The sequence below is a fragment of the Myxine glutinosa genome, chromosome 14 (genome assembly GCF_964187855.1).
Source record: "Myxine glutinosa chromosome 14, kmMyxGlut1.1, whole genome shotgun sequence".
In the NCBI taxonomy this organism is placed as follows: domain Eukaryota; kingdom Metazoa; phylum Chordata; class Myxini; order Myxiniformes; family Myxinidae; genus Myxine; species Myxine glutinosa.
In genome coordinates, this window is record NC_136274.1 from 77,588,245 (window position 1) to 77,609,923 (window position 21,679).

Here is a 21,679-nt window from a genome sequence, read left to right on the forward strand (position 1 = left end):
TGCACTCGGGTGCCGTTTCATTTAATTCTGCCATTCACGGCCACTTGACTGACTATGTCAACGAACCCGTCGATGCGACAATATGTTCGTACTTGTAACGATGCTTGCCTTTCACTAAAGCAATACCTGCATTACTTTTTAAGGCACCATAGCTTCAGACATGCTTGTTCTATTGGAGTGAAAGCTTTTGGAAGTCTGCATTGAGCAATCCTTTGGGATGTGTACATATCCAGTGCAAAACATCATTCCTATAGCTTCATCCATTAGGAACATGGTGCCCATAAAATGCTCTTTGCTACATATATCCTGGGCAATCACCACGACATATCCTTGCGCATCCAACCATCTGTCGATTTCAACGGGCTTTATTTATTAATTTTTTCATCCTACTAAAATACACAATTCGGTGCCTGTCTGTTTTTTACCGTGATCCATTCGGTTGTTACTTATCCAATCTCAACCAAACTTGATAGGACGACGAAGGGTCACACAATTGAAGTCGTAGTGACTTAATTTGCCCTGCTCCCCAAGGGTGTTAAAGTGTTTATACATGTTAAGATAGTGGAATTTTTCCAAGGCCGCTTCCAATAACAAAAGGAACTAGAAAGCATCGAAAAATGCAAAGCCTGTGCACATTCACTTTGTATTCAGACGTTATTCATCTTCTTCTTCTTCTGTATGCTAAACATAACAAAAACAGCTAAAGATATTACAAAAAGAAAGTTGATGATTTTATGCAACTTAGACTTTTGACCTTTTGATCTAAAAATAATCAATCAGCTTCTAGCTTTTGCTTTGTAAACCAATTCAGTGACCCAATATGCAAAATTTCAGCTCAATTTGATGTCATATCTGGATCTGGATTCGTATCTTCACTAAAATTGAATCGACTCATCCTTGTCACACTTCCAACCTGTCGACCTAGTTTCGTCTGAATCTGTCCACGAACTTTTGAGATATCCTGCACACAAACAAACACAGAGGTGAAAACATAACCTCCGACCACCTTCGGTGGCTTAGGTAATAATATCCCCTCTTCCCAAGGGGTTTTTCCTCCTTGGACAAACGCTGTGTTGGTGTGTGGCATAGCTTATCGTGGCACTTCTTGCGGCAAGCCTACCACAAGTAAAAAATATTACAGACCACAAACATGTATGATTACCCTTTTAAACCCCCCTTATCCTGCCTTCCCCTGTCTCAATTCTCCCCGGTCTCCCCTACTGACCTCTCTGAACTCCTCATAGGAATGAAAACTGCCACCTGCACTCTTGACCCCATCCCCTCCAGCTTTGTCAAGGCCTCCCTCCCTGCTCTCTCTCCACTTATCATTGCAACAATAAACTCCTCCCTGTCTACAGGCATCATCCCACCATCCCTCAAAATTGCTGCTGTTACCCCCATTCTAAAAAAAACCTGGTCTAAACCCTGACACCCTAAATAACTTCAGACCCATCTCCAACCTACCCTTTCTGTCAAAAGTTTTGGAACGCGCTGTAGCCGCTCAACTCAAACATCACCTCTCTGCCAATAACCTGTATGAAACATTCCAATCCGGATTCCGCTCCAACCACAGTACTGAAACTGCTCTCCTCAAAATCACCAACGACCTTCTCCTCTCCTCTGACGCTGGCAACCTCAACATTCTCGTCCTCCTCGACCTCAGCGCTGCCTTTGACACCATCGATCACACCATCCTCCTCACCCGACTTGAATCCACCTTTAACGTTACCGGCACTGCCCTCTCTTGGATTAAATCATACCTCTCTGACAGACGCCAGTTCATCTCCATCAATAACTGCAAATCCCCCACTGCTCCCCTCCCCCAAGGTTCAGTTCTTGGCCCCCTCCTCTTCATCCTTTACCTGTCCCTCCTCGGTCACTTAATCCGCCGTCATGGTCTCCAATTCCACTGCTTCGCCGATGACATCCAGCTTTTCATCTCCACCAAGTCCGTCTCCACCGACACCCACTCTATCCTGACAAACTGCATCTCTGAAATAAAATCCTGGCTTCAAATCAACTTCCTCAAACTTAACTGTGATAAATCTGAAATAATCATCATTGGCCCAAAAACGCTCACAAAATCCACCCATAACTTTGCCCTCAACATCGGCAGTATTCCAGTATCCACCTCCCCTCTCATCCGGAATCTTGGCGTCATCTTTGACCAAACCCTCTCCTTCGACAAATACACTAAACAGATCACAAAGACAGCCTTCTTTCACCTGAAAAACATCGCCCGTCTCCGCTCATCCCTCTCCTCCACGGCTGCAGAAACCCTCATCCACGCCTTCATCACCTCCCGTCTGGACTACTGCAATAGCCTCCTCTATGGTTCACCCTCAACAATCACCAATAAACTCCAATACATTCAGAACTCCGCTGCCCGTCTACTCACCCATTCCCGGACCCGTGACCACATCACCCCCGTCCTTTACAAGCTTCACTGGCTCCCCATCTCCCAGAGAATCCAGTACAAAATCCTCCTCTTGACCTACAAAGCCCTCCATAACCTGGCCCCATCCTACCTGGCTGACCTCCTCTCCAGACACACTCCCACCCGCAACCTCCGCTCTGCTGGTACCAACCTCCTGACCCCCCCCCCCATCCGGACCAAATTCAGATCCTGGGGGGACAGGGCCTTCTCCATCGCTGCTCCCACCCTCTGGAACTCACTACCTCACACCATCAGAGACTCCTCCTCACTCACCACATTCAAAACATCACTCAAGACCCACCTGTTCAGCACTGCATTCAACATTCAACCCACAGCATTTAACCCCTGACTATCACTTCTCCTTCTCCCTCCTTTTGCTTTAAATATATCCCTATTGATTCTTGTCTTTTTGCAATTGTTGTTTTCATGTTTTGTTATGCATTATGTTTTGCACTCTGTCAAAGCGCCTTTGGGCTTCATGAAAAGCGCTATACAAAATAAATGAATTATTATTATTATTATTAAACAGTCGCTACTGCTGTTTAACACTAAACTGATAGAAATTTGGAGCAATCCCGGCATCATTGAGGCATTCTATGCTCATCGCGTCCACCACAGACTAATTGACCCGTGCCTATATCTACTGTAATCTGTATACCCCAAATAGGATAACAACACGACTCTTCCTGCTGCTACCATAGGGTATGGGTGTACTGGTTTTCCATAAATTTTAAAATTCGTATTCACTGTTCTTCTTTGTTTGATGTTTCATAATCAGTTTGTTTTGTTGATCCTTTGTGACATCATCTTAATTTCCAATGCCTGCATAAAGCAGGAAATATGTGATGAGTATTGGTTTTTGGAAAGCACATTTACATTTGAGTTCTCTTCATGGGCCTGCACATGTTGCCTTGTTTATCCAAATTTAGACGAGTGCATTGCAACAAAAGCTGCTGTTACCTTTTCCTTGAATACATCGTCTTACATTTTTTTATTTTTCAGATGTATTTTTCCCGTAATTGTGACCTTGCGATGTGAAATTTGTAAACATTTAAATCTAGCCTTAACTATTTTAAATAGGAAGTTATCAGCAAATGATTGTTGTTTGAGCTTTTGCTTTTATTCACCCTATCTTCCTGCTGTACCTCTCCCCACTCCACCCTCCCTACTCATCCTTCATGGTACCTCGTGTGCTTCAGGAAGTCTGCAGGTTCTTCCCCATGTCAGATGTCAAGGAAGAGTGCCATGTAAAGCAGGAGAATTTCAAACTCAGCGCTACAACGTAAGAGTAAATCAGCAATACAGACAAAGGGACTTGGCAGTTCCGACACTAAAACTGAGCATGTTCTGTGTAGTTGGTGCACATATAGTACTTTGCAACATGCTGTATACACACACATACAGTCGTGGCCAAAAATATTGGCACCCTTGCACTTTTTTCCAATAATGCACCATTTCTTCCTGTGCCTGTGCAAGCCAAAATCTTTCTGTGGACAGATGAGACCAAATTAGAGCTTTATGGTAAAGCACATCATCTCTGTTTATAGAAAACAAAATGAAGTCTTCAAAGAAAAAACACCTTCTCCACAGTCAAGCATGGAGGTTCAGTGATGTTTTGGGGTTGCTGTGCTGCCTCTGGCACTGGGTACCTTGAATGTGTGCATGGCATCATGAAATCAGGAGATTACCAAGGCATTTTGGAGCACAATGTTCAACCCACTGTCAGAAAGCTGGGTCTCAGTCAAAGGTCATGCATCATTCAGCAGGACATTGACCCTAAACACACTTCAAAAAGCACCCAGGAATGGTTCAAGACAAATCGCTGGACTTTTCAAGTCCTTTATATCGTCTTGAATAAAGTCTTGTACGATGAACAAATGCATTTTGTTCGTATTTAAAATGCATCTTGTGAAAAATGCCAGGGGCTTAGAAAAGGCCCCTTTATACAAGGGTATATGCCATGTGGCAAAGTAAAGAAAAGAAGGGACATTCCAAAGCTTATAGAAAATGTAGAACAATAGAAAAGAAGGGACATTCCATAGCTTATAGGAAATGCCAAACAATAGAAAAGAAGGGACATTCAAAAAATCTCGTGTGCATGCTGTACTGCCCTTGTGTTCTGAGGAGGAACCAAGTAATGCTCCAGAAAAGTTGATATAAAGGGGCGCCAATTTGATTCATTCAGCTGCATGAAGAAGTAAATGTATTTTATTTGCTAGATGTGGGGTGCCTATGTGTTTATATTTATATATACTTCATTTTAAAGCAAAAACTATAGCACGAAGGTAGAATTTGTTTTGAAAGTCATTAACGAGACCTATTGGCCGATGTATATTCCAAGTTTCAGCCAGTTTCGATATATAGTCCTTGAGATATGAGCGCCAACACATTTTGGGTGGACGGACAGACATGAACGTGATTTCGAGGGTTTTCTAAATATAACTCCAGAATGCATTGACGGACGTTGCTGAAATTTGAAACGTATTACCTCAACGAACAAAACATTTACTTCTGAAATTAGCAGCCAATTTCGTCAAGTAGAAGCTGAGAAGTGCATTTTCAGTCCCAATGTAAAAGCTGCATACAGAAACAATCCCTTATGTAAAGGGAGGGGTGTTTTGCACCTCCCTTTGATTCTCGTTTAATTTGTATCTGTAAGTGTGATTTTTTTTCTTATGCAGAGCGTTGTTGTCAGATCAAAAATTAGCAAGTTTACACTTTCCCCCTGTCCTCCCACATGCTTCCACACCCACCCACTGCCCCCACTCCCCCACCCGACTTGTACCTTTGCTAGATTTTTATTTTGCTACCTGCTACACCTGTGTTAATTAGCCGTAAACATGTTGATTATGTTATAAAAGTAAAATATTGAGTGTCTCGGACCACGAATCGGTAAGGCGAGCAAGTATTTTGCTGTGCTTGCACAATCAATTTTCTTCGCCAGGTCTGATGCTGTTAAAGGTGTGCTGACTCTGCAAGGTGACACTTTGTGCCAAGTGGTAAGTGAGTCGCATACCGATGCACTAAATTTGGTCATTGAGGATGTTTTCTCTCATTACTGCAAAATATCCATTGTTCATTTCATGTTTTCAATGCGAGATTAAATTTGTTCTACTTGTCTATTTTGTAAGTTGCAGGTTGATTCTCAATCCAATTCAACCTTTCCTCAGGTTGCATGTTTATCTGCTTCCTTTAACATAGGATCTTCACATGAAGTTGTCCAAGCAGAGCCAGCCTCTTCACACGTTCTTTCGAGGAGATAAGCGGTGGAAAATGCAGCAGGTTTGAGCACAAATTCACCATCATGGAATTCATAGCGTTTGTGTTGTCCTTTGGAGATTTGAGGAATTCCTGAACCAGAAACACATGACTTAGTCAAGACAAATGATTATAGCTTTGCAAACTAATAATTTTCACAAAGTTTGGGATTTCATTACAAGGCATAAGAGCATAGATGAGAGACAGGACAAAGTGAGATGGCAGGTTTCCACACAAAGAACACTGAGGACATTGGAAAAGCGAAAAGGCGAACAGGACATTGTAAAAGGCTGTATCCCGGGAAATAGAGGGTATCTGTTAATAGTTGATTGTATGAAAACATAAAATTTAATAAGCCGTTGAAAAAGTTGTAAGCAAAGAAAAATATATCTATATATACAGTGCATTCAGAAAGTATTCAGACCCCTTCACTTTTTTCACATTTTGTTATGTTGCAGCCTTATGCTGAAATAGTTTAAATTCATTTTTTTCCTCATCAATCTACACTCAATACCCCATAATGACAAAGAGAAAACATGATTTTCGACAAGTTTTGCAAATTTATTAAAAAGAAAAAACTGAAATATCACATTGACATAAGTATTCATACCCTTTGCTATGACACTTGAAATTTAGCTCAGGTGTCTCCCATTTCTCTTGATCATCTTTGAGATGTTTCTACACCTTGATTGGAGTCCACCTGTGGTAAATTCAATTGATTGGACATGATTTGGAAAGGCACACACCTGTGTCTCACAGGTCTCACAGCTGACAATGCATATCAGAGCAAAAACCAAGCCATGAGGTCGAAGGAACTGCCTGCAGAGCTCAGAGACAGGATTGTGTCGAGGCACAGATCTGGGGAAGCCTACAAAAAAATTTCTGGTGCATTGAAGGTTCCCAAGAGCAGTGGCCCCCACAATGTTTCATGTTTCTTTGTTTGCTGGGTCCGAGAATAAACCCGTGTGGCTTCCGTCTGAGGTAAGCACTTTGTCACTTTGTTCCTTCACCCGCTCGTGATGGACCAACCGCCAGTTTCGGCTACGTCCTCCAAATTAAGGACCTTCACGGCTGTTCGTCACCCAGCAGTGTTAATCGTGGGTGACAGGACAATACATATATTGTTGTGGTTTTGAGAGCCCCTCACTTTGTAAATAAATAATCACTTCTTGTAAATATTCCATCATTTAAAAGGTCAAAGGTCGCACCCATAGTTAGGCCATATGAAACACGTAGGACACCATAGGACTGTCAGTTATTTCCTTAGTATGTGTTTCAGATAAGGTTGTGTTCCCAATAGTTGAATGTGCGTTGCATTAATTAAATAAGATAGGCCCCATTCCATCTATTTTGCCAGTCTCTCTCTCCAAATTGGGTTACGCGCCTCTGCTCGCCGAGCAGCGTTCGCTGCCTCGCTCCAAACGCCATTACGCACGCGGTCAAGCTTGGAGAAGAAGGGGGCGGAGCGCCAAGAACGAGGCGTGGCCCTGTCAACGAGCCGTCAAGGGCGGAGCCGGTGAGCCCTCGCTATCCAACCAGGGCTGAGGTGAGCCCACTGGCGGGCGTGTCTCTATGAAGCGCGCATTGATTTCAAAGCGCGTTATATAAGCGCAAGCGCGAGGACTGCTTAGAGGTCTGCGCGGGGAGAGCTTGAATATCATGAACTGCGCAGGGGACCGTTGCTATTGAAGGAACTGCGCGGAGACGTCTGATTGTAACGTTATCCAGAGGACAGCGCAGAGGCGCGCTTGTTTCAACGAACTGCGCAGGGAACCATCGTTTGATACGAACTGCCGTTTTATACGGACCTTAATTGATCGGGAGAGAGAGAGCGTTTGGCACGCTATACATACGCGGCATTCCAGCCCCTCACATATGTAAGGTCCAGTCACGCGCCAACGACACGCAAAGCTGCCTGCCGTTCTACGCCCATGGACCCGGAGCCTGGACCTTCCTCCCCTACCAGCTACCATCCCATGTAAGTCTGTCTGTTTGTCCTGGGGTCGTGATAAGTTAAGCCTGTATAGATAAGCTTGCCCTGTGTCCTTTTGTTTCTCCTTTCTTGTACATGCTTTCATTTCCTCTTCTTTGGGTCTTGTAAATAATTAATAAACCCACTCTTTGTTCTTCCCTTACTCTGGTTTCCTCTTATTCGATCGCCTCCGTCCTTTCTTTCAATTGAGTACCTGTGGCACGATTTGGAAACCGCTCAGGATCGGGTTTAGTCATTTGTTAACGGCTCGGATCGCGGATTGCTAACAGCTCGGCAATATTCCATCTTATCCGTGGTTCGAGCGTGAGTTATTTCCCTGCTCGCGGTCGGGGTTAGTACGTAGGTATTTGGGACTTCATTGACCAATCACCCTAGCTGATTCCGACCGGGAGGAGCGTCATAATTTCCAGGATTGGGGGACGGCCAGCTTAAAAGACAAGGGGATTAAACCCCCCCTTGATAAGGGGAGCGCCGACCCCCGAATCCGCAACAATTGGTGTCTGGGAGTGGGATTGGACCCGAACCAAATTTTCTTATCTGAAAAAAAAATTTGGTACAAATTACGAGCGGCCGAAATTTTATTACCATCCAAATTGAGTCGTGCCATGGATAATCAAGGCGATCGGATGCCGGTGGGGGGAAATGAGGAGTTAGAGTCAACCCAGGACCCCAGGGAAGAGGTGGGAGTAATGGAGGAGGAAAGCAATGAGGATGCGGTAGTGGGGGTTGCAGGCACGCAAAATGGCGGTGCCTCGCACATGGCGGCAGGGGCCGCGCCCGCTGCGCTAATGGGGGTGGGCGACATGCAAGCCCTCATGGCGCAATTTATGGCGCAAATACAGGCGTCCATCAAACTGGAGGGGGACAGCCATGTGGGAAAGGAAAGAGATGGGAAGCCAAATTGGGGGGTTAGAAAGCAAATTTGGGGGATTAGATAACCAAATTGGGGGGTTTAGAAATGATATGGGAGACCAAATTGGGGGGTTGAGGAATGAATTGGGAGGTCAAATTGGGGGGCTAGGAAGCAAATTGGGGGGATTCAGAAGCAGATTAGGGGGCAAATTGAAGGACGTGGTTGGCCAAGCCCGATAAATTAATGAGGGGTTAGCGAGGGACAAAGCCACGTATGAGGCAAAATAATTGGATAGGGAGAGAGACCGCGAGTTGGGCGGGAAGAGCACACGGGTACGCGAGGACGTAATGCGGCTAGAGGAGCGCAGGTTGAGTGAGTTGGAACAAAGCGAAGTCACGTGGACGGGTATAGAAATCGCAACCCGGGGTATGGGGAAGCCGGCGACCACCGAAGTAAAGAAAATTTTATTGGTGCCAGCGGTCGTCGAGAAAAAAGAAATTAAAATCGAATCAATCAAACCAATAGTGAAAATTGGGGCGGAAGAGACGGACTTAGAAAAGCACTCGCGGAAGGAAGGAATGGAAATTGTGCAAAGTCCGTGTCCACATCATGATGTCGTGCTTAACCCCAATGAAAGTTTGCAGGTGTTGGAGTGAAGAAGAAGAAGCGCCGAGGTGAGTAGGTTGGTATATGGTGCTAAAAGATTTTTCGGAAAAGTGTTTGGCGCAAAAAGAATTTTAGCTCGCTTGGGATCCCAGCGTAACCCGGGCGTTTGTGGGAGGTCCGTGGTGCGCTGTGTGAGTGGAAATGGCGCGCGTGTAAGAAAAAAGTGTGCGTCAAAGAGTGAGTGTGTTACAGAGTGTGAAAGTGAGGATGAATGCACATCAGAGTGTATGTGTGATGATGTGATACGGAGAGTGAGTTGGCTGTGGTGAGTGTGCGAGGATGCACACCTGAGTTGGTTGTGGAGCGTGTGAGTGGGTGTGCAAAAGATTGCACACCCGTGGGTAGGTGTGCGCTGAGTGGGTGTGCAACGGAGTGTACACCCGGGAGTGCGTAACGGAGGTGTGTGTGATAATGGGGTGTGCGAGAGAAGAGAGTGCACGGAGAGAGAGTGCGGTAAAAGAGTGCGGGGGGTGTATGAGAGGCGCGGAGACGCCTCGATGTATGAGTAAAGAAAGGAACGCATGGTGTGAGCATGCAAGTGAAGCATCGACGTTAACCGGGACAGCGTTCAGGCCGACGTATAGCCGACGCGAGCTCTCGGTGCACGGTGTTCTTTGTGTGCTGCGGGGGCCGGCCGGGATCGTAGCCGCGTCGCTCCTGCACAGAGCGCCGTGCACGATTTGGGCCGGGGCCCGCCCTGTATGGTCGGTGCCGCGTCGTTCAGGCGATCGGCGTGATTCCAGGGGAGAAAGGCCAGGTCGGACCTGCGCCCCCTGGCGGGGGCAGTGTTCCGACCAGGTGAGGTTGGGTCATCGGGCTGGAGACCGCAAGGCTCCAACCCGGGATGGACCGTGGAATCTCGGTCCGACAAAACCTCCTCCCCAGTCATAAATGCTGGACGGACCCAACCAACAGTAGACCAACCATCTGCATAGATAGCCGGCATTTCAAAGTCGAGCTATGGAAATGTATTTCCCGCACCGAGGCTCGTAGAGTAGTGGACGGATAGTGATAGTAATGGCGAATGGTATATGGTGTAGACTGTAGAGGGATGGTAGCTCTACCATCCCTCGCATCCATATTTTTGGGGCAAAGGAGCTTTAGCATTTATGGGGTATGGCGGTGCAAACTAGCCCGGGAGGGTTAGGATAAATGATTAGGGACCTACAGATGACCAGAGGTGACTTTAGATTTAAGTAGCGACATTATACCTGTAGTGGGGACGTGTAGAGTAGGGTAGTTGGATTATAATGACGAGGGATGTGCATAGTATAAGGGATGACAGAGAAGCACTAAGTTAGAGGGAAAACCAGGTAGATTAAATGATGCAGTGTGTTTGTGGTGAAGTTTATTGAATGAGGAATTGGTATGAGAGTCTTGCTGGTGAGCATATTGAAATGAGGAATTGAGAGGCAATGCTCGGGAAAGATGTGTGTGTGAGTGTGGGAGAATCTGAGTGCCTGAGGCAATGGTTTGTAGAAGTGAAAGTGTATTGAGCAGAGTATTGTGGATGTGTGTGATTGTGCATTGAGTGATTGACTTGCATGATGTGCAAGTGAAGTAAATGGAGTATGGAATGAATGGTGTGGAGTGGGAGTGTGGAATACGTGGAGTGGAGTGTATGGTGCGAAGGAGTGGATGGGGGAAGGATGGACCCCCTCACGAGTACCCGGGGAGGGTAGATTAAAAGTAGGTAGAGGGAGTAGGTAAATTTGGTGGATATTGACATCTGTGGTGCGAGAGTAGCAGAGTACTGCTTGGATTGGTGCATGAGTGAAGTGGAATGGCTGGGCGTGTGGCCTGTTAGTATGTATGGTTAAATGGGCACTTCGCCACTGGTAGTCTGTCGGCCAGGTGAGGCCGCAAGTAGGCTCTGGGAGCCAATTAGAGTTCAATGGGGCCCGAGGATCCTATGGAGAGGACCCAGGTGGCCCGATGCCAGAGAGGGCGGTAGTGGGGTAAGGGAGCCAGAGGGCCTTCCCCAGGTTAGGGTGAGGAGCAGGTAAGCTCGGGTAGCAACTTCAGTGGCGGAGGTGTGCACGTGAGCGGACCTGCTGGTGAGCCACACAACCCAGCCCTGAAATTGTGCGAGGGCACAGGTAGAAAAACCGGGGGAGTGAGAGCCCAAATTGGAGTGCACCACAGATTGGTCAATGGGAATTGGTTTTTAGAACCACATAGAGTAAAGATGGCCAATGGTTTTGCAGGGCAAGACCCCGGGTAGTGTTAAGTGTGTTAAAGGGGAATGGACATGAGTATAGACATCAAATGCTTAAGATTAATTAATTGTAGCAACAAAAAAGATTACGTTTGGCGCAAAAATTGTTGCTCTAGCATGCGTGAATCGTGAGATATCCGAGTTTTAAAATGCCAATAGCAGACGATTTCTCTTGCGCCGGCCAGCATCTCGCGATAATCTGCCCTCCACGATGTGACCTCATCGGAGGAAGCTGATGTGACTGTGCAATAGTAAACAATGGCAGACACCGACTCCGATAGTTGCGCAAGTCTGGATATCAGCGATATTTCTGACCAATCTGATGCGGAAAATGAAGAGAAAGTTAATAATCTTGGGGAATCATACTCGATTCTCCCATACAGATTCGAACCATACCGTCCAGAGAATGAAGAAGAGAAATCGTCGGACACAGACACAATGGCGATCGATTTTGATCTCGGGCGCCTCCAAAATACTGAATGGTATTCATTTTTATCTCTTTTTTAATTGAAAAAGTTTCTTTTTCTGGGCAATGGAATACATAACTAATATTTAATTAATGTTCAGTGCGGTGAGGCAAGAAATGGATAGAAACACAGAAACGAAATACGACTTTATTGACTTAGTGCAGCACTGCAGGTGTATCAGTTGTAATTGTATCATTATAGCACTCTCTATAATGCAAGCAATCTCTGTGTGTCTGTGTGTCTGTCTGTGTGCATGTCTGTGACCGCTGTTTCTCGACAACCACTGGTCCGATCTAAGTGAAACCTGCCAGGTATATTGCTGGGGACCTGAGGATGTGCCTTTTCAAGGTTTGCTATTAATCGGACAAGTGGTTACCAAGTTATGGCCATTTATTTAGCAAACACATACGTTTTATACGTGAACGAAGGAACAGCGAAGGACGAGAGCGAAGGAACGGCGAAGGACGAGAGCGAAGACCGAAGGAACGATGCAAGTTTTAATTTTTCTTTGCACGTACGGTCAAGCGACAGCGAAGGAACCACGTGTGTTTGTTGTTTCTGCCTCGCGGTTTGAAAATTGAATACTTGGCCATTAAAACTAATTTGCGATTAATCGTAACTGCGATATGCGAACTTCCGGACAGTGAGGCCTTATTTTTGGTACGTACGCCAACGTACGTATGTCCACGTACTTACCTCCCCGCACGTACGAGCACGCACTAGCAGCAGCCACACAACGACTGGGCATGATTCCAACTGATCGTAACGAAAACAAAGCGATGTTCTGATCGTCACGAAGCCAACAAGGCTTTAAGAATGAAAAACTGGGTTACTTCGCAAACGTCATTTCCGGTTTGCGGTTTTGACAAAACTGATTTTGCTTGTTCGGCGATATTTTGACAAATTCTAATAAAACCACGAAGATATTTGTGAAATGAACTCAATAGAAGTGTTTAAGATATGTTTATGTTTCGAAATCTGCAAAGTTGTTTTTGTCGTGTCAGTTCTCCTTTAATGTCATTTAGAAGGTAAAAAAAACCCAAAAAAAAACAACCTTTAGAGGCCAAAAAAAACACCTTCCCTTTTTCGGGGACCGTGGTTGCTGTTGTTTTTTTGGTCCCCTTTTTGAAGCAATGTTTTACGGCCGGATGCCCTTCCTGCTGCCAACCCTTTTTGTCGCCTTTTACGACAAACAGGGAATTACCAGTGAACTGGTACTCAATTAGCCGACCTCGGAAGGATGACAGGCTGAGTCAACCCCCCTGGCGTTAATTCAACGATCGACCGGGACCGGGATTCCTGACAAATCTCACACTCTTACTATGTCTCTCCGAAAAGATCGACTGGACAACCCTCCCATCTACTTTCTCAACAATCCTCTCCAAGAAGTTCTGTCGCTCAAGCTTTTGGGTCTCACTATCTGCCATGATCTTTCTTGGGAAAACCACATTTCCAAGCTGGCCTCCAAAGCCAGTCGCCGACTGGGCATCCTCCGTCGTGCGAAGTCCTTCCTCGGCACACCTGAGCTCCTCACCACATACAAGGCTTTCATCCGCAGCTCAATGGATACTGTTCTCCCCTATGGGCCGGTGCTCCTGCCTCACACCTAGCTCGGCTTCACACTGTTGAAAACAAAGCTTTCAGAATTATTGGAATCTCCCGCGATGAAGCTATCTCTGAGGGCCTTTCACTCACTCACCGCAGGCAAGTAGGTGGTCTTTCTGTCTTCTTCCGACTCCTCTCCGGCCTTGCACCCCCAGCTCTCTCTGCGCTCTGTCTCCCAAATATTCCTACAGGTCGCACAAGATCTGCCAGCAACCCTCTGATGGTTAAACTGCCGAAATCTCGGCTGTCTGCTCACCTTCACTCTTTCATTCCTCTTTTCTCCCGCCTCTGGAACAAACTCCCTCACTGCCTTCAATCCCACTCCTCCCTCCAGGTCTTTAAAACAGCTGTTCACCACCATCTCTTATCTTCCCCCATCCAAAACCTTGATCTTTTCTACCCCCGCTAATTCACCCCAGATCCACCTTGTTTGAAATTCCAACTTCTTTCCTGGAAGTCCTGGCAGTGTCCATATGTTTTATACCTCTCCCATGCCCCCCCCTTCCCATGCCCCCCCTTCCCATGCCCTCCCCCCCCAAAGCCCTCTCCCTCTCACAGATCTCTCGATGTCTCCATGTCTCTCGGTCCCTGCTCTCAAATATTGTGTTTGTGTCCTTCCCCCTCTCTCCCCATCTTGTCTACCGCTCCCGATGTTATATGTTTTATGTGTCGGTTTGTCTTTCTGTGTGATTAATGTTCGCTCTTTCACAAGCCTCGATCTTGTATACAAAAAACAAACAAAAAAAAAAACCCAGGATCCTAGGATCCTAAGCTGGCACCCTAGCCGATAACCCAACACCAGAGCTAATTTTAGAAGGTAGTTAGGAGAAAATCTCTTCGCACCAACCGCATCCACTCACCAAGATGATAAGACTCCACACCATGATTTTGCAAATGTTTGGAATGTAAGACGCATCTCGACGTGCGGGGACATTGTTTGTATTCCATCTCTTCCTCCTTAGGAGGGATTGATGATGAATTTGGAACTAGAGGGGATGGGAAGGACAAGACGTTAGAGACGAATTTGTAAATTGTGTAAATGTGGGGTAGGGGCAAGGGTAGAGTAGGTGACAGGGGGGGAACGTACGTTAGGGACGAGCTTTCTCGGCTCGCTCTCCTGCACCCCTCACCTTGCATTGCCTCGTTCTAATGTGTACCCTTGCGCCCTTGCCCGCTGCTTTGCTTGTCCTCCTTCCCCCACTCATGGACTTGTTTTTTTTGGGGCCCGGGGGGAGTGCAGTGCGCAGGTGACTGCAGTGTGTGCCGGCACCTCCGCTGCCTCCGGCCTGCACTGATGCACCATATGGACCACACATTCTGTGGCATGGCACCACTCATGGACCACACGTTCTGTGGCCTAGCACCACCTTATGGACCACACGTACTGTGGCCTGGCACGTCTGCTGGGACCGACCATTATTGCCAGCGGTGTCTGGCTGCGGACCACTGTTCTTAAAGTGGCATTCATGCCATGCAGTGGACCACCTACGTTGGCCCTGCTGGCCACAAATAATAAAAAGCGGACGCGGTGTGTGCTCTTTTATTATAAATAACATCAAGATGAAGAAGATCCATCAAGACAACCAGAACCAGCAGCCCAGCAGACAAGCAGAGAAGAAAGAAGACACCATTTTATTATTTTAAAATGTGTTTTGTGCATTTTTTTCATGATGGTGCTTTTTGGTGCTTTTGGTGCATTTTATTTAATGGGTGCATATGTTATGGTGCATCGGTGCAGTGCATGGCAATATTTTTCCTCTTTTCAAAAATATATTTTTCTCTTCCCACAAAAGACAGGTCCTGGGTAGTAGTTGTAAATAATCAAAATAGTAGTGTTTTTGTAAATAATGCTCCCCACCGGCTAAATGTGTAGTTTCAAAATAATTCTGCAATTCGGTTAGTCTGTGGGCATGAGTCAGTTAGATAGGATGCAACGCAGCAGGCGGGACATATTTAGTGTTAAAACTGTCGCACTCATGGTGAGGTTAAAAGTAGAGGGGAACCACACCTAAGTGTCACACTAAGTTAAAGTTGTTTCGGCCCGGGACGGACCTGGAGGAAAGGAGGGTGCAGTGTTGTGGTTTTGACAGCCCCTCACTTTGTAAATAAATAATCACTTCATGTAAATATTCCATCATTTAAAAGGTCAAAGGTCGCACCCATAGTTAGGCCATGGACAACACGTAGGACACCATAGGACTGTCAGTTATTTCCTTAGTATGTGTTTCAGATAAGGCTGTGTTCCCAATAGTTGAATCTGCGTTGCATTAATTAAATAAGATAGGCCCCATTCCGTCCATTTTGCCAGTCTCTCTCTCCAAATTGGGTTACGCGCCTCTGCTCGCCCAGCAGCGTTCGCTGCCTCGCTCCAAACGCCATTACGCACGCGGTCAAGCTTGGAGAAGAAGGGGGCGGAGCGCCAAGAACGAGGCGTGGCCCTGTCAACGAGCCATCAAGGGCGGAGCGGGTGAGCCCTCGCTATCCAACCAGGGCTGAGGTGAGCTCACTGGCGGGCGTGTCTCTATGAAGCGCGCATCGATTTCAAAGCGCGTTATATAAGCGCAAGCGCGAGGACTGCGCGGGGAGAGCTCGAATATCACGAACTGTGCAGGGAACCGTTGCTATTGAAGGAACTGCATGGAGACGTCTGATTATAACGTTATCCAGAGGACAGCGCGGAGGCGCGCTTGTTTCAACGAACTGCGCAGGGAACCATCGTTTGATACGAACTGCCGTTTGATACGGACCTTGATTGATCGAGAGAGAGAGAGAGCGTTTGGCACGCTATACGTACGCGGCATTCCAGCCCCTCGCATATGTAAGGTCCGGTCACGCGCCGACACGCGTAGCTGCCTGCCGTTCTTCGCCCGCGGACCCGGAGCCTGGATGGCGCCTACCTGCCTGGACCAAACTGCCTGGACCTTCCTCCCCTACCAGCTACCATCCCGCGTAAGTCTGTCTGTTTGTCCTGGGGTCGTGATAAGTTAAGCCTGTATCGATAAGCTTGTCCGGTGTCCTTTTGTTTCTCCTTTCTTGTGCATGCTTTCGTTTCCTCTTCTTTGGGTCTTGTAAATAATTAATAAACCCACTCTTTGTTCTTCCCTTACTCTGGTTTCCTCCTATTCGATCGCCTCCGTCCTTTCTTTCAATTGAGTACCTGTGGCACGATTTGGAAACCGCTCAGGATCGGGTTTAGTCATTTGTAAACGGCTCGGATCGCGGATTGCTAACCGCTCGGCAATATTCCATCTTATCCGTGGTTCGAGCGGGAGTTATTTCCCTGCTCACGGTCGGGGTTAGTACGTAGGTATTTGGGACTTCATTGACAAATCACCCTAGCTGATTCCGACCGGGAGCAGCGTCATAATTTCCAGGATTGGGGGACGGCCAGCTTAAAAGACAAGGGGATTAAACCCCCCTTGATAAGGGGAGCGCCGACCCCCGAATCCGCAACAATATATATATATATATTGCGGATATACATACATATATATTGTTGCGGTTTTGAGAACCCCTCACTTGTAAATACTTGTAAATAATAACTCTTGTAAATATCCCATCATTTAATAAGGTCGCACCCATAGCTAGTCCATAAGCAACACGTAGGTCACCTTAGGACTTTAGATATTTCCTTAATATGTGTTTCAGATAAGGCTGTGTTCCCAATAGTTGCATCTGCGTTGCATTAATTAAATAAGATAGGCCCCATTCCGTCCATTTTGCCAGCCCCTCTCTCCAAATTGTATTACGCGCCTCTGCCGGCTGCAGCCGCCTCAGCGCTCGCTCCAAACGCCATTACGCATGCGGTCAAGCTTGGAGAAGAAGGGGGCGGAGCGCCAAGAATGAGGTGTCGCCACGTCAACTCACCATCAGGGCGTGGCCGGTAAGCCCCCACCAGCCAACCAGGGCTGGTGTAATCTGACCAACGGGTGTGGCCTGGCGGAGCGCGGAGTGATATTGAAGCGCATTATATAAGCGCAAGCGGCGAGGACTGCTTGGAGGAGCGCGAGGACTGCTTGAGGACCGCGAGGGGAGCTCCATTGAGAGAGAACGGCGCCACAGACTCCTTGCTTATTGTAACGAGATCTGCGCGAGGGTACCCTCTGAGACGAACGTTGAGAGAGAGAGAGAGAGAGAGAGTTGGCACGCTTATTACGTACGCCGATCCCAGTCCCCCGATATATCTATGAGGTCCGGTCGCGCGCAAACGACACGTGAAGCTGCCTGCCATTCTTCGCCCCGGAGCCTGGACCAGATCCCATCGCCTGAACCATCTGCTCGGACCTTCTCCTCCTGCCACTACCCTCCCGTGTGAGTCTGTCTGTTTGTCCAGTGTCGTAAGTAAGACTGTATAGTTAAGCTTGCCCTGTGTCCTTTTGCTCTGTATATTGCTTCATTTCCTCTTCTTTTGGGTTCTTGTATATAATTAATAAACCCACTCTTTGTTCTCCCTTACTCTGATTTCCTCTCATTCGATCGTCTGCGTCTTTTCCCAATTGAATACCTGTGGCATGATAGGAACCGCTCAGGATCGGGTTTAGTGTTTGTTAACGGCCCGAGTCGTCGCTCGCTTCGCTCGGCGTATCCATTAACGCTGCGGCTCGGGTGGGAGTTATCTCCTCGCTTTACGGTCGGGTTAGTAAGCAGGCATTTGGGACTCCATTGACCAATCACCCTGGCTAATACTGACCGGAAGTTTTTTTTTTTTTTTTTTTGTATACAAGATCGAGGCTCGTGAAAGAGCGAACATTAATCACACAGAAAGACAAACCGACACATAAAACATATAACATAGGGAGCGGTAGACAAGATGGGGAGAGAGGGGGAAGGACACAAACACAACATTTGAGAGCAGGGACCGAGAGACATGGAGACATCGAGAGATCTGAGAGAGGGCGAGGGCTTTGGGGGGGGGGGGGCATGGGAAGGGGGCGGTGGGAGAGGTATAAAACATATGGACACTGCCAGGACTTCCAGGAAAGAAGTTGGAATTTCAAACAAGGTGGATCTGGGGTGAATTAGCGGGGGTAGAAAAGATCAAGGTTTTGGATGGGGGAAGATAAGAGATGGTGGTGAACAGCTGTTTTAAAGACCTGGAGCGAGGAGTGGGATTGAAGGGAGTGAGGGAGTTTGTTCCAGAGGCGGGAGAAAAGAGGAATGAAAGAGTGAAGGTGAGCAGAGAGCCGAGATTTCGGCAGTTTAACCATCAGAGGGTTGCTGGCAGATCTTGTGCGACCTGTAGGAATATTTGGGGGACAGAGCACAGAGAGAGCTGGGGGTGCAAGGCCGGAGAGGAGTCGGTAGAAGACAGAAAGACCACCTACCTGCCTGCGGTGAGTGAGTGAAAGGCCCTCAGAGATAGCTTCATCGCGGGAGATTCCAATAATTCTGAAAGCTTTGGTTTCAACAGCGTGAAGCCGAGCTAGGTGTGAGGCAGGAGCACCGGCCCATAGGGGAGAACAGTATTCCATTGAGCTGCGGATGAAAGCCTTGTATGTGGTGAGGAGCTCAGGTGTGCCGAGGAAGGACTTCGCACGACGGAGGATGCCCAGTCGGCGACTGGCTTTGGAGGCCAGCTTGGAAATGTGGTTTTCCCAAGAAAGATCATGGCAGATAGTGAGACCCAAAATCTTGAGCGACAGAACTTCTTGGAGAGGATTGTTGAGAAAGTAGATGGGAGGGTTGTCCAGTCGATCTTTTCGGAGAGACATAGTAAGAGTGTGAGATTTGTCAGGATTGAAAGACATGTTCCACTTGTTTGACCAGTCTGTGATTTTGTCCAGGTCTTCAGAGAGTGAGGAGGCAGCAGACTGCCGATCTGAGGGAAGAGGAATGGAGTGGCAGAGAGTGGAGTCATCAGCAAAGAGATAGAGAGGATTTTCGAGAGAGTCAGAGAGATCATTGATGAAGACCAGAAAAAGCACGGGGCCCAGAACACTGCCTTGGGGAACTCCAGCCTGAACAGGAAGAGGAGATGAGAGAAACCCATTCAGGGCCACACGTTGACGACGACTAGAGAGGAAGTCCGCCAGCCATGCGTGGAGATTTCCATGGATACCAAAGGAGGAGAGTTTGGTGAGCAGAGCGGGGTGCCAGACCATGTCGAAGGCACGTGATATGTCGAGGGAGACAGCTCTAATTTCCTGTTTGGCATTGAGGACCTCCATCCATTGTTGAGACAGCAGAAGCAGCATGTCCAGAGTAGAGTGACCTGGTCTGAAACCAAATTGATGATCAGAGATCAAGCCATTGGAGAAGAGGAAAGATTTCATATCCGAAGCAATGATGGATTCCATGACTTTGCTGATAATTGGGAGAAGGCTGATTGGTCTGTAGTTGCTAGGATCTGTTTTTGCACCTTTTTTGTGCAAAGCGGTGATGTTGGCTGATTTCCAAGCAGATGGCAGTTGACCTTGAGCAAAAGAGAGGGTGAAGAGAACAGAGAGAGGGTGAGATAGAGCAGCAGAGCAGGATTTTAGGACCCGTGGGCTGATGCCGTCGGGTCCAGTTGCAGAATCAGAGTCGAGGGTTGACAGAAACTTTTCCACCTTGTCAGGAGGAAAGGACACTGAGTCCAGGAGCAGCAGGGTACGACTGGGTATGGTGGGTACAGAGAGGGATGGGTTTGGGACACAAGATTTAGAGGCAAACACAGAGTTGAGGCATTCAGCTTTTTCACGTGCGGAGTCAGCTGTGTAGCCGTTTGAGGTAAGGGAGGGGATGGAGGGGGAACAAACACCAGAAACGGATTTGACCAGACGCCACCAGGATTTGGAAGAGGGAGACAGATAAGAGAGTTCGGTCTTGAGAACGGAGAGATATTGTTTCCTGGCTCTCCTGAGGGTGGACGTTATAGCTATATAGCTTCCAGGGACGTTATAGCCTGGAAGTGACGTTATAGCTTCCAGGATTGGGGGACGGCCAGCTTAAAAGACAAGGGGATTAACCCCCCCCTTTATAAGGGGAGCGCCGACCCCCGAATCCGCAACAATATATATATTGTTACGGTTCTTCGCCGCCCTTCTTCCCCTTACCAAGGGGGGATTAATCCCCTTGTTCTTTCTGGGCTTGACGGAACCGAGACTTGAAACGTCCCTTCCGGGCGAACGCAAAGTAGGGTTTCGGGACCAACTCTCGCTCGTACCTAATTCCCTGTGCCGCCACGGAAGCGAGGAAGCAAGCCTCGCATGAGCCACGTGTGGTTTGAGTACGCCGAGTGGATTGAGTACCACGTGGTCCGTGCAGTTTTAGTTAGTGGAACCCGATTTGAGCGGTTCTATTCGTACCACGCTTAGCCAATGAAGAAACCACAGGAACGATCGAATGGAAGAAAGGAAGAACACAGGTTTAATTATTCCCACACGTATTTACAATGATCGGGGACGCAGAGACACAGGGCAGCACTTAATCAGTCTTATCTTAACCCCCAGACTCGGGCCCATCACACTCACACAGGGAATTGCAGATGGGTTGATGTTCAGCCAAACGCGTCGACGTGGTCGTCCAGGAATGGCCCCGTCCGGCTCTCCGCGGTCCCGGCACGTCCCGCGAAGATGGCAGCAGGCGATGGAAGGAACCTCGTAGCGCGTCTCCTGAACAAAGGCAGCCGATGAGGTGGAATGGCAAATGCGGGACTCTCAGCACGGCTGGCGATTACACAGCCGTTTTTCACTTGCGCGACTTAATGCACTGTATATCGATCATCCTCCAACTCAACCGAGCGTCACTTATAAAAGCGCATATTTCGGTTCATGCGCGTCTGGCTTCGCCCGCGTATCTTTCACAGTTCTCTGACGCTCACAGCTCCTCTTCCACGATTCCTCCAAGTTAGTGCGCGCGAGTTCTCCCCCGGCAAGTCCTTCGTTCATCAGCGAGAGTCCTCTTTTGCTGCAAGTCCTCCTGGGGGCTTTGCGCGATCGGTTATATAGGTACGCCCCCGAACCTTCTGGAACCCTCTCGAACCTTCTTACCACGCCCTGTCACGCGGCGGCGCCGCCACCACCTCCGAGCCCTGATTGACGGCTCGTGCTTACCGTCAGCGCTTCTGCCGCTCCGCCCCGACCCTCCTCCCTGCCTCTTGTTAATTCGCCCAAAATGAACCAAAGTCAGCGCAAAGGGGCATGAGGCTAGGGAAGCTGGAAAGTCGGTAGAAGTAGGGCCTATTCTCCTGACTCTACTCAAC

General features: G+C 47.8%; 1 protein-coding gene across 3 annotated transcripts in view; it reads left to right on the forward strand.

Annotated features, from left to right (window-relative positions):
* The window catches only part of ROGDI (rogdi atypical leucine zipper), a 130,636-nt gene that overhangs the window by 48,076 nt on the left and 60,881 nt on the right, over nucleotides 1-21,679 (forward strand). For all 3 annotated transcript variants that reach the window (XM_068136196.2, XM_068136197.2, XM_078768338.1), the window contains 3 exons: nucleotides 3,637-3,719; nucleotides 5,382-5,436; nucleotides 5,639-5,719. In XM_068136196.2, the coding sequence (XP_067992297.2) occupies nucleotides 3,637-3,719; nucleotides 5,382-5,436; nucleotides 5,639-5,719 (219 nt within the window). The remainder of the gene's footprint in view (nucleotides 1-3,636; nucleotides 3,720-5,381; nucleotides 5,437-5,638; nucleotides 5,720-21,679) is intronic.